The sequence below is a fragment of the Sporothrix brasiliensis genome (assembly GCF_000820605.1).
Source record: "Sporothrix brasiliensis 5110 chromosome Unknown Cont16, whole genome shotgun sequence".
NCBI classification, from domain to species: Eukaryota; Fungi; Ascomycota; class Sordariomycetes; order Ophiostomatales; family Ophiostomataceae; genus Sporothrix; species Sporothrix brasiliensis.
Genome location: NW_024467135.1, coordinates 1,789,564 through 1,806,837, shown reverse-complemented (window position 1 = coordinate 1,806,837; position 17,274 = coordinate 1,789,564). Strand labels below are relative to the sequence as shown.

The following is a 17,274-nucleotide window of genomic DNA, read 5'->3' as shown; positions in this document are numbered from 1 at the left end:
TGCAACATTAACACCTGATAACACAAGCTTCATGACTGACCACGTCCTCGGCTACGTCGACGTTTACCAGCAAAATGAAATGACGTAGCTTGTTCCGTGTTCAATTCACAAGCATGCGCACTTCTTCACTCTGGCGGTTCTCCACATGCTGCGGACCTTCAGGAGGGAAATGGACGGGATCAGACTGGTTTTCCCAAGTCCGCCGATTTTCCTATGGCCTTTCTTTGTATTCGCTACGATCTCATTGGGTGCAGGGGGCGCTAACTCGTCTGGCCGATCCATTTGCAGAAACACAAACCACAGTATGAATTTTCAATTCCCGAGTTCGGAGGCGAAAGGTCGGAAACAAGGCGATGGTGCAGCCAACCGCAATAGACTGCAGCTAACAGACATGTGCCGTGCATACGACATATTTGCAAACCGGCCTGCCCCTTATTTGGCCGCAGCAGACAACGGGACACCGGACCTGACCGATGTCAAGCTCTGCCCTCAAGTTTGTTTTTGAATTGCACTGTACGGAACATTCTCTCATCGTTTTAACCTCTTCCCTCTCATGCTTTATCGATTAAGAAACAGTCCACGGCGACCAAATGCGGCGAACTTCGGTGTATCCTAAAACAGCATCGGTGCATTTACACGCACCAGGCCTCTGACATATTGCTGCTCCAGTCGACGAATCCCGAACAACGATCGTTTGACAAAGCGATACCACGGCTTAATACACTCTCCCGTTACGTTCATAAAAAGCGGCATTATTTAATCACGTGAGACTGCCAGGATATGGTTACCATGTACTCTCTCTTCCCGCCACTGTGCCGTGTGTGTCTCCAATTAAGCGACGTCAATAAATCAGACTCTCGATTTTTCTTCCTCTACCAAGAATGGAGATGTGGGTGGGTGGCCCCAAGCGAGTGTGTTTCAGTACATGGTCGTCACCATCGTAATAGTGATGTTATGTTCTTGTTCGCAGGTGCACTTTTCAGCGAATTTGTAGGTGTTATATGCCAAAGCATGAAGAGAACACCGCCGCAGCCGGCCCTTGCCCATTCCTTTTACCTTACTTTACATCCCTGTAGGACATGCGTGGGGTAACTACGGAGTATGCAACAACTGTCGTATGCAATGGGAGTTCACAGTGCGGGGTTGTCCATCCCCTGCATTTAGCAACATGATCATTGATTGGTGGGAAGAAGACCCACAGCCGCATTGCCTGCCATCCGCAGCCGACCGCCTAAAAAATTGGCAGAAAAAAATTGGAAGTAAAAAAGGGTCCAGAAAAATTCTCATTGACCAATTGGGGTGAGTCACCCAATACTATTTTCCTCGATTCTGCAGGGCTTGCAGCGCTCATCGGAGGGCGAACCTGCGCGCCTTTAGTGTCAAGTCACCAACTACAAGCCCCTCCTCGCCGCTCTCGCCGCCCTCGCCGCCATCGAACAAGACAGAGAACTTTAAACCCACCCGCCGCTGTCAATTTTTCCAAGGATTCTGCTTTCTTCTGTCATTTTGCTCCTCCCGTCCCAGATCCATCAACGAAACAGTCATACTCACGATTCATCCGACCGAAGAAACTCTTTAAATACCCTCATTTTTGACCTTCTTCTCAATAATCCCTTTTCTTCAATCAACTTGACGCCTCCTCTCTTCTTTCGAACCCTCCCCCCACCCACGGTTCGTAACGACAGCCCTCGACACCATGTCTCCCTCTGCCGACGTCAGCGTAAGTTAAACCAGAGTCACCATCGTCTTGACAGAAATGCTAACCCTCTCATCAGGGCTCAAGCCTGCCCAGCTCGGGTCAACAAGCCCACACCACCCGCAACTCCAATCCCTACCAGCCTGTTGGCGACTTCCTATCCAATGTCTCCCGCTTTAAGCTGATCGAGTCGACGCTGCGGGAAGGCGAGCAGTTCGCCAACGCCTTTTTCGACACAGAGACCAAGATCAAGATCGCCAAGGCCCTCGATGAGTTCGGCGTCGACTACATTGAGCTGACCTCCCCTGCCGCTTCCGAGCAGTCCCGTATGGACTGCGAGGCCATCTGCAAGCTCGGCCTCAAGGCCAAGATCCTGACCCATGTCCGCTGCACCATGGAGGACGCCAAGATTGCTGTCGAGACCGGTGTTGACGGTCTGGACGTTGTCATCGGCACCTCGCACATGCTGCGTGAGTTCTCCCACGGCAAGGACATGGAGTACATCACCAAGAGCGCCATCGAGGTGATCAACTTTGTCAAGTCCAAGGGCCTCGAGGTTCGCTTCTCGTCTGAGGACTCCTTCCGGTCCGACCTAGTCGACCTGCTTGCCCTCTACCGCACCGTCGACAAGGTCGGTGTCAACCGTGTTGGCATTGCTGACACCGTTGGCTGCGCCTCGCCCCGCCAGGTGTATGAGCTGGTGCGCACTTTGCGCGGTGTTGTGTCTTGCGATATCGAGGTCCACATGCACAACGACACGGGCTGCGCCATCTCGAACGCGTTCTGCGCCCTCGAGGCAGGTGCGACTCACGTTGACGTCTCTGTCCTCGGCATTGGCGAGCGGAACGGCATCACCCCCCTGGGTGGCCTCATGGCCCGCATGATCGTCCAGGACCGCGAGTACGTCACCAAGAAGTACAAGCTGCACAAGCTCAAGGAGATTGAGGACATGGTCGCCGAAGCTGTGCAGGTCAACACCCCCTTCAACAACTACATCACCGGTTTCTGTGCCTTTACCCACAAGGCTGGCATCCATGCCAAGGCTATCCTCAACAACCCCAGCACGTACGAGATCATTGACCCCGCCGATTTCGGCATGACTCGTTACGTGCACTTCGCTTCGCGCCTGACTGGCTGGAACGCTGTCAAGACGCGTGTCGGCCAGCTTGGCCTGTCAATGACCGACGACCAGGTCAAGCTGGTCACTAGCAAGATCAAGGCTCTGGCCGACGTCCGGCCCATTGCGATTGACGATGCAGACTCAATTATCCGGAGCTTCCACCTGAGCTTGAACGGCAAGGACGCCGAGGGCAACGGTGCTGAGAGCAATGGCGCTGAGAGCAATGGTACTGAGAGCAATGGTGCTGCTGTTCCAGTAGAGGTGCAGTCCGAGGTTGCCGCGAACTAAACCAACCCGAAGGGAGAACAAAGATCACAGGCGAACCGCCGTCAACAAAATATATGGGAAGTGTCACAACATATTTGGAGTTTTTTCATTTATTTACTTACGTTTTGAGAGGACGGGCATTTTTGACATGGTGCTTGAATGTCCTTGCTAATGTTTTCTTGCTTGTATATTTTTGCTGTTTTTTTTTTTGGGCACCATATTTGGGCGTTTAGAGCACTGATAACATGCGTCATACGTATGTGGTAAATAAAATAATGGAAAGATACAGCGTACTTCCAAAAGACACCATGCATCGCAATCCAGATGACAAAATACATCCGATTGACTACATACAACTGCTGTATTGATGATTTGCGATTTTGCTAGTTTGATTGTCCATGACAAATTGTATTACGCCAGACTCGACAAGAACGCCCGCCTCTTCTTTTCTATTATCTTGACTTGCATCACGAAGAGCAAATTTCGGGTCCTGCTATGTTCTCGTCAGAGCTGCCATTGGCTGGTTTAATTTCTGCGGTACAATTTGTGACCAAGACAATGATATGAAACTTTCGACATCTAAACATTTCGTTTTCATTTGAAACGCAAGTAGCATTTCTGCATCCCAAGTTCACGAGCGAGTGCACCATCATTCACGATCCTTCCATTCCATTCCCGTCCTGCTGTCGATATATGGTTAAAAGTGGAATCATCTTAATATATGCCATTCTTTCTTGAATTTTTATTCGGCGGTTATGACGCTCTTTGTTACACGTTGTAAGCTACATGTGACAACTGAAAAGGTGTTACTGTTGTATTTCATACGTCGTCATCCCGTGGCTCCGCTCCGACAATCTGGGGCAACACCGTCAATTTCAACTACACCATGAGTTACGAAAGATTCATGCATAACATTCTCGCCATCTCTAAACCACACCACCTCCGACATTGGGCGGGCGGTATGCTTTAGTAGTGTGGAGGTACAGAAGAAAACTAAGATGTGTATGTGGTTCCACTATGAGCCAGCATGTGGTAACGAACCATTAACAACCTGCCGTTTGTATATTCCAACCAGTAGCCTTCTGCCGCCCGTCGTTTTGGCACATATTGATCTTTTGCGCATCATTTGTCTACTTCCAAACACGGTTTGCACCTTTAGATATGTCTTGGGACCCTTGTATCTAAAATCAGTTATCGAGCATGTGTGAACATCGCCATCAGTCAAGCGGCAAGTACCGACGCGTTATTTACGAAGGCATTTGATTTTGGCAAAGATTCTCATACCAATACGATGGACGGACTTGTGTCCAACCGTGCCTTGAGGGTGGCACATATTGTGCCGGCCAATTGGATGGACCGTTGCGTCATACCAGAATCAGTTGACACAAGTCAATTATTGACACATATGGTAACGAGTGAAGCTATGATATGACCTCGCTAATAAGTGGAATACACAGGGTCGTACAAAATGCATGCCTAACGCGGCACCAATAGAATAAGAGAACCTCCAACGCTGTTCCCCCGTACCAAACAATTCTGAAGTCACATTTTGTACGAGTGTAGGTACGGCGCACCTCAACCACGACGGACCTGCGATACGGAGAGAAAGGATCGGTAAAGTATCAAGGCCTACGAATTGACTAAGGATTGACTATCTCGACAGAGACCAGATTCGGCCTTAGCGAAAGGGTAAAATCAAACGCGATGAAATAAGAGCCAAAACTGCATAAAAACACTGAATAACTGCCATGTATCGTCGAAATGTGCGTTGTCGAGACCGTTAACGGTATTGTAAGGGCAATATTGCACAATGTCAAGGATGAATTTGGTTGTGCAAGAGTGCAGCTGCATCATCAGATGGGTGCATTTGCGGTGTTAGTAAGGGTCTCTTTGTTATGCAAGCGGATGAGAACCAGAATACCGCGAGGCTCTCAGTGTTTCGCCGTGAGTAGCAACTAATGTTACCGAACAGCGAGAGAGCAGCCAATGCTCTGTCCGTTACCAATATACTTTAGCGCCGTTGTTGATTCACATTCCTCTGCCCAACGCTCACCGGTTCTAGCTTTCAGCTGAAGAAAAAGCCGCGGACCCAATACGGACAAAATGCCAAATCCCTTGCTGATCTCCTCGCTTGCCACATTTTTGAGTTTTGATGCGCAGCTTGGCCTCGGTGTGTTCTACTTTGTGTATGGTGAATACCAACGACGCTACCTGTTGTGTGAGCGCCCAACGTTGTAACTAAAAAGGGACAGGCGGGCGAAAAAATAAATAAATAAAGATATGCAACTAGTTCGGCGTACTGCTACGACATCCTTACAGCCATGTGTAAGGTTATTTTCTAAGTGCAGATTCCATAGGGCAAGACAAGATCGGCGACCGGGATATCATAGTGGACCAAATCGTACACCCGCGCGGGAACACAAGCCGATGCAACTCAGCGATAACTGCACTTTGCTTTCAAAAATATGTTTACTTCCTGTGCCTTAATTTTTGCGTTTCTTAGTGGAACGCTCAATTATTACCGTGTGATCTAACTTTGATTAAATACAGAATTTTGGAGCTGGACCTCTTTGTACAAGTACATCGGTCAGTGTTTGAATGACAAGTTGGACGTTTCGCATTTTGCAGACTGGAGAAAGGGGTAACAACACGCTAGAAAATTGCAAAAATAAAATCATCGGATAAAAAAGAGGCGATCTAAACAATTAGTCGAGCTGATGGTGTCGTGGTCTGACTAGACACCGCGAACAGATCCCTTGCCAATCTTTCCTTACGATCTGGGGTTCCGCAGTAGCCTTTATTGGTCATTTGTCGCGGCTCGCCGTTTGTTTGAAAGCGTGTACCCAGTCCTCGTCTCTGCATTTCTCCTGCTTTAGCGACCGTGGCTCACTTGTGCTCTCCACCTCGCCCTGAACTCGATAGTCTAAGTAGTAGTGCGGCCGGTGCAGTAAGCAACCATTGACAACCAGTCCCGGACGTCGGTTACCAACAAGGGCTGGTCGATCGGGTGGTAGAGTTGAAAATATGTCCGTGCTGGCAAGACAGTTTACAATGAGACGCGACCATGGCCAAATACGTCTGAGAAAATACCATAACGGAACAAGAAGCAAGGTTACAAAAATACACAGGAAGAAATGTAAATAAATATGAGACCAGTTAACTGTAGAGCTTTGACAGTAGACAGTCAACAGCGTGACTCCCAGTGTCTTATAGCTAAACAACTCAGTCTACGTTCAGGGCGATATGCGATGCAGTCGGAGGTCACGTTCTCATTCTGGAACAGAGAAATTAGCCAACAATTGCCCGCATTATCGAACCACTGCAATATTTCTCGTGTCTCGATGGTGGACACCGTGAAAGGAGTTGACGATGAATCCGCGGCAGTCTTAGAAAAGGGAGGCGGGTGGATGGTTCTGATCCGAAGTATTGACCATGAAGGTATTATTTCCGGATACCAGAAGCCTGTACATCCACCTAATTTTTCAGTGTTTCGCAGCGCAGAAGACCAAGGCGATCTCCATGTATGCAACGTTTTGGTTGATCCCCTCCCCTTTTTGGCCCTGGGCACTTACAGTGCCTCTTGTATATTCTTTGTCTCATCTGCCTGACAGCAGGCCTCCTGACTAACGAGATCTACTTTCTTTCGTATTCACGCTCTTTAATTTGCCGTTTGTTTTTCAAGGCTTGGAATACAAGAACCGAATTTGTCATATTACATTGTAGTAGCCAGTCTCACTGTGTTTCTGTCTAGTCCATTTCGTCTTTTGCACACTCTGCTGGCCCTCACCTCCTTCATATCTGTCTTGGATTCACGGCATTCGCTTACTTTTGTTCCCCTCCCTCCCGCCAACCTCCGCGTGCCATTTCTGTTTTGTCCCTTGTAGTCCCTTCTCTGAATCACCAGAGATGTATATGTATATATATCACAGCCACTTCGGCTTGTTCCATCCTTTGAATTTTGTCGTCCTTCTCTCCTAGTCTACCTTTTCTACCTCCTTCTTGTCTTCCATACAAAAAAGTTGTTGTTGTGCTGATAAGAGTACAACAACCTCATTGTTTGGTAATTTCTTTATTTTTTTTCACCTCTCCCGTTTTCAACACCAACCTTCAATATGGCTCGCAAGAACGACGGTGAGCAGCTCACATTTGCTCGGAAGCTTCCGCAGGAAGGCAAAAACCTCTTCGTGGCTGGCATGGCCGAGTTCGTTGGCACGTTTCTCTTCCTGTTCTTCGCACTCGGCGGCACGACAGCTGTCAACACGGCCGGTCCCCAGGGTACAGTCCTGGCTGCCGATCCATCACAGCTTCTGTACATCTGCATCTGCTTCGGATTCTCACTCGCCGTCACTGTGTGGATGTTCTACCGCGTGTCTGGTGGCCTCTTCAACCCGGTTGTCACTCTCAGTCTGGTGCTGGTCGGTGCGGTGGGCCCGGTCCGTGGCGTCGTCGTCTTCATTGCCCAGTTGCTTGCTGGCATTTGCGCTGCGGCCGTCCTGTCTGCGCTGCTACCAGGTCCGTTGATGGCTAGCACCACGCTGCGTGACGATACCAGCATTGCCCGCGGTCTGTTCATCGAGATGTTTGCCACGTCCCTCCTTGTGCTGTCGATTCTTCTCATGGCCGTCGAGAAGCACCGTGCTACCTTTACAGCACCGCTCTGCATTGGCCTCGCCCTGTTCGTGGCCGAGTTGACCAGCATCCCCTACACAGGTGGTAGTGTCAACCCTGCGCGTTCGTTCGGCCCCTGTGTCGCCACGCGCTCGTTCACTCACTACCAATGGATCTACTGGGTCGGCCCCATTCTGGGTAGCCTGCTCGCCACTGTCTTTTACAAGATCATCAAGTTCCTCGAATACGAGACCTGCAACCCAGGCCAGGACGGATGCGGCTTCGACGACCGGCCGTGCAGCATGCAGTACGGCAACGGTGATGGTTCCAACCTGCGCCAACACAACGCGCACGGCAGCATGGGCGGCATGGGCGGTGCAATCGCTGGCGACAACACTGGCCTGGCAAGTAACCACCAACACTCGGGCAGCGACATGTCTGCGCAGCGCAACAAGCTCGACGGCAAGCTGAGCGGCGATACCCATTTCGGCCCAGATGGTACCTACCGCAGCTCGACTGCCACGGTCCCCAACGCGAACGTCAGGGGCACCAACGCCAACTTTGGCAATGTTGGTGGTGTCGACGCCACTGGGTACCGTAACGCCACCAATCTAGAGGCCGGCGTCGACGCGGCAGTCGACGGTTACAATAACGTCCGCGTGTAGTCCTGGTGAGGTATGCACAAGGATAATGGCTGGTTAGAAAGCAACTTACTTGTGTTTTTCTTTTAAGATTTTTGTATGCGTTTGTAATGAAGTTGTGAGAGGATTACGGGAATTTTCGAAATTGCAAAGGCGTGGTTTGGATATTGCTCTGTGTGGTTGTCGCTGGGAAACACCGGTGTGCTGGGGCAGGATGCCGGAACAAATACATCATTGAGAATAAAATAAAACAAAACCTTATCACGTACCCGCTGTATGTACTCCGTACCAATGTACCCTTTGTGATTGTCGTCACCACTGCATACGTCCCCTTTATGGTGTTGCTGATCCTGTGTTCTAGATGCCCTTTCAGTAAGTACGGGCGATGGATACGTACTGGTTCGGTTTGGGCTTCTGTATCTGTAAAAGAGGACCAGTTTAAGTTTGTCAAAAATAGGCGGAGAAAGGTGCCCATAGGGCTGCACCTAGTGCACCGAGTGCACGTTAGCGGCATGTTTCCTGTTTTACCAACCGCACAGCTGGTGTTGTAGAAGAGCCTCAAAAGCGTTCAATTGACAAAATTGGGATAATTGACATTATGCGGGCTTGACCACAAACGCCACGCTGCTATGGTCATACTTTCCGGATCGTGAAAACTGAAATTGGGTCAAAAAAGTGACGCAGTTTCTAACTCCGTTGAGCCTACAACGACATTACGTATTCGGGAAAACGAGATCCCTGGAGGTACAAATATTCCGCACAGTATTTCGTACTTCTGTAAATTACTCAGCAATTGCGTCGTTCTGTGCGGAGTAGTGCAAGAAGCCATGCGGGGCATTGCGACTTTTGGGCTTGTTCCGCTTGTTCCGACCAGCCTTTGACTAAACCAGTCTTGCCTAGCCAATGATCGCACAGTCGTGCCTTCTACTCCTGAAAGGATACGTGATTGCATAATATGCTTTGGATGTCTGCATTTCAAAGGATACTGACAAATGAAGAAATAGAGACCACCATAAGGAGAGGGGAACATCAGAAACAAACCTGAGCAGCGTTATATAACAATCAGTTTATGCACCAGCTCTTGCAGCATCTCAATCGACGAGACAGAACCATCCATCAACGTGGCGTTGCGCGAACAATATTCTCGAGTAGCCACAAGAAACGAAAGCACCTGCAAAACACTATTTATTTACTCACAATGGCCGACGCCTCATCACTCGCAACCAACGGCCCTATCAAACAAGAGCCTACCAACCGCCGCGTGCGCGCCCTTCTCGGCGGTCAGTGGATCTTTGACACGCTGGACGCGGTCTATGTCTGGGAACATAAGTACTGTAAGTGGATCCTGGACAGCCACCTAACCACCGAGTGCATACCTGAATCGTACGTCGTATTAACAACAACAAAACAAAAAACAGACCCTGTGTACTATGTCCCGGTAGCTGCCGTCCTGGCCGGGCCAGGCAAACTCGACAAGAATGACGGGCCCACTGACAATGGCGTTGTCCTTGCCACATTGCAGAGCAACAGCAAGGCTGCCACGGTGACCATTTTCGAAGCCGGTCCGCTGGCCGGGCTTGCTAAGGTCGCCAGCGAGACGCTCGAGTGGTATGCAGAAGACGAGAAACTGCTTGGATCACATCCCAAGGACCCCTATACTCGCATCGAGTGCCTCCCCTCGTCACGCCCTGTACGTATTGAACTGGGCGGCACAGTTCTCGCCGAGAGCCGCAACAGCATCTTCCTGCACGAGACGAATCTGCGCACGCGCTACTACCTGTCCCCGACGTCAGTCAAGGACTGGAGCGTTCTGAAGCCGAGCGAGACGACAAGTTTCTGTCCGTACAAGGGCCAGGCGCGTTACTACCACGTCGTGCTGCCGGACGGACGCGAGGTGAAGGATGGTGTGTGGTACTACCCGTTCCCGACACTGGAGTCAGCGGTCATTCAGAGCCGGTTGTCGTTTTACAACGAAAAGTTTGACGTCTTTGTGGACGGGGTCAAAGAGTAGGCCGCATAACGTATGGTTTTGACGACGAAAGTTCTACTTATGACATGCATATAGGCAAATAGTGTCAAGTCAACAGAATGGTATCGTGCTTCTTCTCAATAAACAAAAGTGGTATATTCGCTCTCGCAGTGTCTCTCCCAGTCACCTCTCCTTCCTGTCAAGCATCCGACGGCTGTCTACCATGTACCATCCCATACTGCTCCTTACTGTGGTGACACCAGTGTCTCACCAGCATGCGGCTCCTTCTTCTCAGTGGGCGTTGCATAGCCCGATGCACCAGCACCGTCGATAGCTTCAGCTTCGATGGCCGTGCGCCGCGTTTTGGGGCCCTTACCCACCAGATCACGGCCAATGGACTTCAATGTGTGCACCAGTGTCTGGCGACCCTCGAAGACAGGGTAGATGCCGACAGCACAGAGCGACAGGAATATCCAGATAATACCGATAGTGACCCAGCCGGTAAAGAAGGGCTTGGAAAAGACGTAACCCGAGCCATACATGGGCATCGGCCACAGCACCAAGAAAGAAACGGCCAAAAAGACCGTGCTTACCTTGCTGATCCTGCCAGCACGCGTGAGCTTCTTCTGCTCTTCCTCGAATTCGGGACCAGAAATTGCAGTGGCAGCACGCGGGGCGGGCACGCTGTCCTCCAGGTCGGCGTCGACAGCTACACCATCCACATCGACATCGGCGTCGTCTCCCTGGCGAATGTCCATCATAGACTTCCAGTCATACTTGTCTAGGCCGAAGATGAGCGTGAAGACCGGGATCAGGACGAGGGGCGAGAGCAGGGCCACGACATTGCCAGCCAGCATGGGTTCATTGGAGCCAGTACAGTCGACGTCAAGCACACCGCACTGCTTCTTGGCCGTGACGAGCCACGCAACAAGGGCCAGGGCCAAGCCCAGGACGGGCGTGAGTGAGGCAGCCCACTTGTTCTGGCCGGACCAGGTGAGGGTTAGCGTCACGGGCAGAACGGCCGACGAGACGATGACACCCATCATGAGGTACAGGTAGCCCATGCTGATGCCGGCATACCAGAGACCGACGGAGAAGCTGGCAATGAACAGGGCGTAGCCAACGACCATGCAGTGGCTCATCCACACAAGGCGACGACCGCTGGCAGCCGGGTTGATGTATGTGCGGTAGATATCGTAGGTAAAGATGGACGAAACAGCGATCAGCTCCGACGATGTGGCAGACGTCACGGCCATGAACACAATCAGCAGCGTCGCGGCAGCGCCTCCCTTCCCGAGCAGTGCAACGGCGGCATATGGCAGGACCAGACCGGCCGAGACCTCGGACTCAGCCATGCGGTTGGGGAAAGTTGGAAAAACAGGGTTGGACTCGAGGGCCAGTGCAGCCAGACCCAGGGTTGTGGAGGCCAGGAAGGGAATTGCGAACCAGCTCAGGCCGCCCATGATGTATCCGGGAAGGGCGTGGACGGGTGAGGCGGCAATGGCCTTGTTCCAGTAGCCGTTGTCGTTGAAGATGGTGGCAAAGTTGCCGGCAATGTTGATAACAAAAAAGATGGCGCCCTGCTTCGAGCGCATGGTGAGGTAGCTGCCGTGCGCGTTGCCGTCAATGGGGTGGTCGTTGGCCGCCTGGACAAGTAGGTCGTACACGGCCGCCGGCGAGCCAAGGAGATCGGAAGACGCGTAGGTCGTCAGCGCAAAGATAATGAGAATGATGAGCAAGATAAAGGTGTGGATCCAGTCCGTCAGGATCGTGGCCTTGAGGCCGCCCACGAGCGTGTACGCCACGACACCCAGTGGCAGCAGGTAAATGGCCGCGATTGTGTGCATTCCGGTCAGGGCATTGACAGTGGCTGAACCACCAATGATGAGCATCAGTGACACGAGGATGTTGGTGGCCAGGCCGAAGACGAGGAAGACCATGTGGGCCACGGTGCCGTAGCGCGCCTTGATGATTTCAAGAAAGGTGTGGGCATTGGGAGCACGGCGCTTTAGCTCAATAGCGAGGGTAGCAAATAGCAGCACCTGGACGGTGGCACCAGAGGCATACCAGAAAGGGCCAGAAACACCGTAGCGGTAGCAGACGGCTGTGCTCTGCAAAAGTGTGGCGGCCCAGGTCCACGACGAGACGACAGCAGAGCCGACCAGACCCGACTTGACGGTACGGCCAGCTGTTGTGAACATTTCTGACGTTTGCTGCTCTGCGTTGTAGCGCTTGAGAATGAATGTAACGAGGATCATGCCTGGACACGGGATCAAAAGTTAGTACGGCATCGGCTGGGAGCCACTGCATAGCTGGTCTGTGACAAGACTCACCAAGGGCAAAGGCGAGGCCGAGGCCCAGCACCACGCCATATCCGACGCCCTGGTCAAGGGCCGGAGCAACCATTTTGCAAGTTGTCTGAAGATCGAGACGGGATGTGACGAGGTGACAATAAGGGGAAAGTGGTATGATGGAAAAGAAATGTCAGAAATTTTGAAGCATACGAATTAAGGGACTGTGATTGGTACTCGTGTACAGTGTGAGTTCTTGAGACGAAGAGGCTTCGATGATGAAGCAAAATAACATTCGTCACAGACAGGCTGATCATCCCCTCTATATATAACTAGCGAGATAAGTGACGTTAAATATTCAAGAAAACATGGAATGGACGGCTTAGGCCATGTGAACAGAACTTTGAACTTGAGCTCCGATAGAGATAACGGTCTAAGTTCCATTCGATGGCACGGTGTTGCCATATTCAGCATCTTGATAACAATGCGATACTTTGAGTAAGTAAGATGGGACAAACGAACCACCAAAATAGTAAAGAAATTAAGAATATCGGACAAAACAAAAAGCCAAGATCCACGGCGGGGGGGTAGGACAATCTCTGGCAAATCAGGGCCCGCTTAGTGCGGTGTTAGCGGTCCTACTTTGTACTCGCAGTTAAGACCATCCCAAGAACGAAAGCAAGACACAAGGCACAACCAGGATTTCAAACAACAAGGACTGAACGATAGACCGAGTGGCAATAAGTACGAACGTCCGTTAATGGCCAAAGCTCTTTCGTAACCTCATAGCTGCCTTCTCGTTCACCGCCGCGTGCTAAGATCCAGGGCGCCAAACAACTAAAAGCGGCTTTCAGTTGGGACAGCCTAAACAGCTCCTGGTGGAAAATACAACGAAATCCTGGAGTACCACGCCCCATTACACGCTGTTCTTGTTCGCAGGATTTCAGGTCAAGGCTCTGATTTGTGATCGTGTGTCGTGTAATTCAAAAGCCACGAGAAGCTGTCTAGGTAGCGGGTAACGAGCGGGTCTATGAGCATCGACAGTGGGCTGAGGTGGATCATTGTCGCGATAATTCTGAGCAGATTATCATGGACAAATTCAATGAGGTACAACATGGCCTAACCTGTCTGCCAATCAAACGGCTTTGTCTAGCATCATTTACACAGTACTTTGGGCCAGGCCAAGCATCCTCCGATAAGCCCTGGGGAAAGACGAGATACGAACACAAGGGTAAGGAATAACTGAAAAATACACGGAGTTACAAATTCAGCTGAAAGGGACCAGTTTCTGCGACAGCCAATAGCGTGCAAGTGATAAGAAAACAACGGTTCACATTGTGTTTTAGGAAATGCTTAGCGCGGCCCGGTACCTGTCCAGCGAGCTTGTATGGCGGTATGGCATAGGCGATCTTGGCGTGCATGCTAAGGTGTGTATTTGGACTGCCGAAGGAACGACCACCTAGACCAGCCGCAGCATGGACAGTAAGATTTAGACTGCAAGAGTGACAAGTGGGAAGGCGACATAGAGTAGATATTCGGAAAGAGTGAGACAGAAGGGGGCATTGTAAAACGACAAAGATGCGAGGATATCAAGCGAGAAAAGGGACGCCGAAGGTGGTAAGAGACACATGCGATCTCGGAAGAGATACGCTATCGACATGTCGCGTGCTTTTCCAAAAGGACTTCGACGGGAAGGGGAGGGGTGGGGGGGGGGGGGGGGGTAATGGTCAGTCATAACTATTGCTCATTTTTGTAATTGCCTTTTGTCTCCCCACAAGAAAGCTTATCCCCACGTTAACTTCTCCATATTGACGGTTTCTTTTCGGGATTTTCAGCTTCTTCCTCGCTTCATTCAATCCCGCCACATCTAATTTTGTCATTCTCGCTGGGTTCGTCTTTAGATGTCTGATAAAGAATACCTGGAGTTGATTGGTCAACATAAGGGCCTCCAGTTAATCCCTGTTCCGGAGGTGGCCGTTCATCATTGTCGGACGAAAGGGTCTCAAGTGTTCAACTGGTACTCCGTATTACTTGGTTACATTTACAGTTTCATTTTCTGTGTTTCAATGAATTGTCAATAAAAAGCAGAACGTAAACGCCAAAGTACTTGACTAGTTTACCCACGTGCCTTACTGTCAAGATTTTCACCATAGTTATAAGCATTCTTCCACCTTCAGGTTCCACATGTACAGACGAACACCGCTACATTCCCTAGTCAATCATCAACCATGAAATCTATCCAAATATCCTTCCTATTTCCCCCACCCCGTTGTTGAGCTATTTTACCTGAGATCGTGGGGGAAATGCTTTGGCTAATGGCAAAGTCAACTGTCCGCCGCAAAATCAAGTCTGGATATCAAGACAGCGAGGCTCAAACAAGAGCTCATGAGATGGCACTGGTGTGGATTACAAGTCGGGTCTCCTCATACTGGATCCTCGCTTAATTTTGATAAGATGTTGTAAAATGGGGAAATAGTCACACATAATATGCAAGTACGATGCACACCATGAGCACGCTGCATCTCAAATGTCCAGGTATTACCAAAGTGTCAGCTGTCAGCTGCCAGACATCAGAACCGCGTGCTATTCCGTACAGGAAGTCGAGTTTAGATGCAAATAAATCATACGTTTGGGTATCCTCACATATCTGTTGACTAATATTGGAAGCCACATATATTTTATTTTGTTTTCCACTTTTGATTTTCGTCTTATTCTAGCGCTGTACTCCATTTGGAACAAAGAATTATTTGCTTGGCATCAAGTTACGTACAAAACTAACAGAATATCATATAAATATGTACCAAAAAAATGCACTACGTTTGAATCACACATCAACTGACCATTTTCTACTTTTTCCAAATTATGTGACCACTGGCAAGTATTGATATGGCCCGGGCTTAACTCGTCTATTGAAAATGAAGAATCTACGTTTTGCAGCGCCATACTTAACAGGTACATGATAATAATAGTTATGAATAGAAATGAGAGCAGAGAAAGGTGGTCGGAGGTTACTCCTGGGGTGGCTTATAACTCTTCATCACGTCTGCCAATCAGTTGGACTCTGCAAACATCGTGGCACGATTTTGCTGTTTCCGTAAAAACTGGCTGTTAAGATTCACGTACAGCTCAGCTTCAAGCAGCAATTATGCCTCTTTCTTCCTTGTGGCCAGAGTCATTGCTACTGGCCACTCGACTTCAATGGTACCGTTGGGTCCGGAGCAAACAATTGCCTCCAACTCTTTCCACTCCTCCGACGCCCAAGTTTTCTCATCAAATCCCATCTGTGAGCTGGCCAAGAAGCCACGCAACCACGCGACGTCCGCTCGACGTCCCCATGCTGCATCTTGGACATATTCCAATACGTCTGTTGGTGACACAAATGTCGGGGCCTCTTCCCATAGGGACGGATCGTTGTCAACAAAGTAGAGTGGCCGTTTCTCGTCCTTGGTCACATTGATGTATGTGCGGCGTACGCCCTCCTCGAAAAGATTTGAGGGGAATGCCACAAAGTCCAGGCCAGTCATGGCCCGTGCAAGACCGCGCGTTGCTGCAGGAAACAACTTTCCTTCACTCATGAGTCGCAGTGTTGCGCGGCTGGTGGTTTTGTACCAAAGCTCTTCAGCTCGTAGTTGACCAGGGAACAGTAGACGGAATCCGTAGGTAACGGCAGCAAATGTGCCGCCCGGCTTCAGGGTTTGAGCTACAGCACGCACGGTAGCAGCACTTTCCATGTAGTGGAACGCCATGCAGATGGATGTGAAGTCGACGGACGCTGGTGATAGCCACTCGGCTGTCTTCTCAGCAGGAATTCTGTGAAACGTGAATTTTTCGCGTGGTTTGAGACTGGCCTCAGCAGTCGCCAAGTTGGAGGCACCGGCGTCGGATACAAACACCATTTTGAAATGCGGACCGATGGCCGTGGCAGCCGTCCCGGGACCTGTACAGGAACATAAGCCATGGACTTGATCCATGCTCGAAAAGCGGGTGCCTTAACTCACCACATCCTGCGTCGTGTGCAATCTCAAATGCGCCACCATGGTTTCGATGGTAGTCGAACCATTGTTTCCACATAGACTCTGGATAGACTGGACGAAAGCGGTGGTATGCTTCCCAATCAAGGTTCTTGAATGCAAATACGTATTTGATATCACGTTTTCCGTCGGCATCGACTTCGGCCTCGTGTCGTTCCGCCAGGACGGATTGGACGGATTCGATCTTACTCGCCATGGTAGTAAGTGATTTGAATGAAGCCGAAGTCAGGAAGAGAGTAGCAAGTGCAACACCCAGGGCGAATCATTGGGGTATTTGAGGGAAAAGAGAAAGTGGAATAAATCAAAAGCTTTGAGCAAAAGCAGGAATGATCTGCTCCGTAACGAGCGGCACCAGTATTGAGAGCGATGGACGATGCTCCCTTTGGGAGATATTTGTGCTTTAGTTAGAGCACAAGTACGAGCTAGGCTAGAAAAGTAGAAAGAGAAGACGAAAACTGTAAAAGAAAAATACGATAGCGTCTAGCACATCACTTAGGAACGGAGCAAACAGAAATGCAAGGAGGCTAGTGAGGCCCGACCGTTTTTGAACGTGAAGGGCTCATGGGACAGGACGAGAACTGGACTATGAAGCTTGGCAATCGTCAAGGTCTTTTGCGGAGTAAGACTCACTTTAATATTTAGCAAGAGAGG

General features: G+C 50.2%; 5 protein-coding genes across 5 annotated transcripts; 3 read left to right on the top strand and 2 right to left on the bottom strand.

Annotated features, from left to right (window-relative positions):
• Positions 1–1,696: 1,696 nt before the first annotated feature.
• On the top strand, positions 1,697–3,104 carry SPBR_04251 (uncharacterized protein; the record flags this gene model as incomplete). Its single annotated transcript, XM_040762534.1, has 2 exons — positions 1,697–1,720; positions 1,776–3,104. 2 exons carry the CDS (start codon positions 1,697–1,699, stop codon positions 3,102–3,104), a joined length of 1,353 nt encoding a protein of 450 aa, XP_040621811.1.
• A 4,091-nt stretch (positions 3,105–7,195) lies between these two features.
• On the top strand, positions 7,196–8,356 carry SPBR_04304 (aquaporin rerated protein, other eukaryote; the record flags this gene model as incomplete). Its single annotated transcript, XM_040762587.1, has 1 exon — positions 7,196–8,356. The coding sequence occupies one exon, from the start codon at positions 7,196–7,198 to the stop codon at positions 8,354–8,356; it is 1,161 nt and encodes a 386-aa protein (XP_040621810.1).
• Positions 8,357–9,530: 1,174 nt separating this feature from the next.
• Positions 9,531–10,343, top strand: SPBR_04412 (uncharacterized protein; the record flags this gene model as incomplete). The annotated part of the gene is made up of 2 exons (XM_040762695.1): positions 9,531–9,666; positions 9,751–10,343. 2 exons carry the CDS (start codon positions 9,531–9,533, stop codon positions 10,341–10,343), a joined length of 729 nt encoding a protein of 242 aa, XP_040621809.1.
• A 203-nt stretch (positions 10,344–10,546) lies between these two features.
• SPBR_04136 (urea active transporter) lies at positions 10,547–12,707 on the bottom strand (the record flags this gene model as incomplete). Its single annotated transcript, XM_040762419.1, has 2 exons — positions 10,547–12,561; positions 12,635–12,707. 2 exons carry the CDS (start codon positions 12,705–12,707, stop codon positions 10,547–10,549), a joined length of 2,088 nt encoding a protein of 695 aa, XP_040621808.1.
• A 3,028-nt stretch (positions 12,708–15,735) lies between these two features.
• On the bottom strand, positions 15,736–16,819 carry SPBR_04320 (uncharacterized protein; the record flags this gene model as incomplete). The annotated part of the gene is made up of 2 exons (XM_040762603.1): positions 15,736–16,529; positions 16,591–16,819. The coding sequence occupies 2 exons, from the start codon at positions 16,817–16,819 to the stop codon at positions 15,736–15,738; spliced, it is 1,023 nt and encodes a 340-aa protein (XP_040621807.1).
• Between the last annotated feature and the right edge of the window lie 455 nt (positions 16,820–17,274).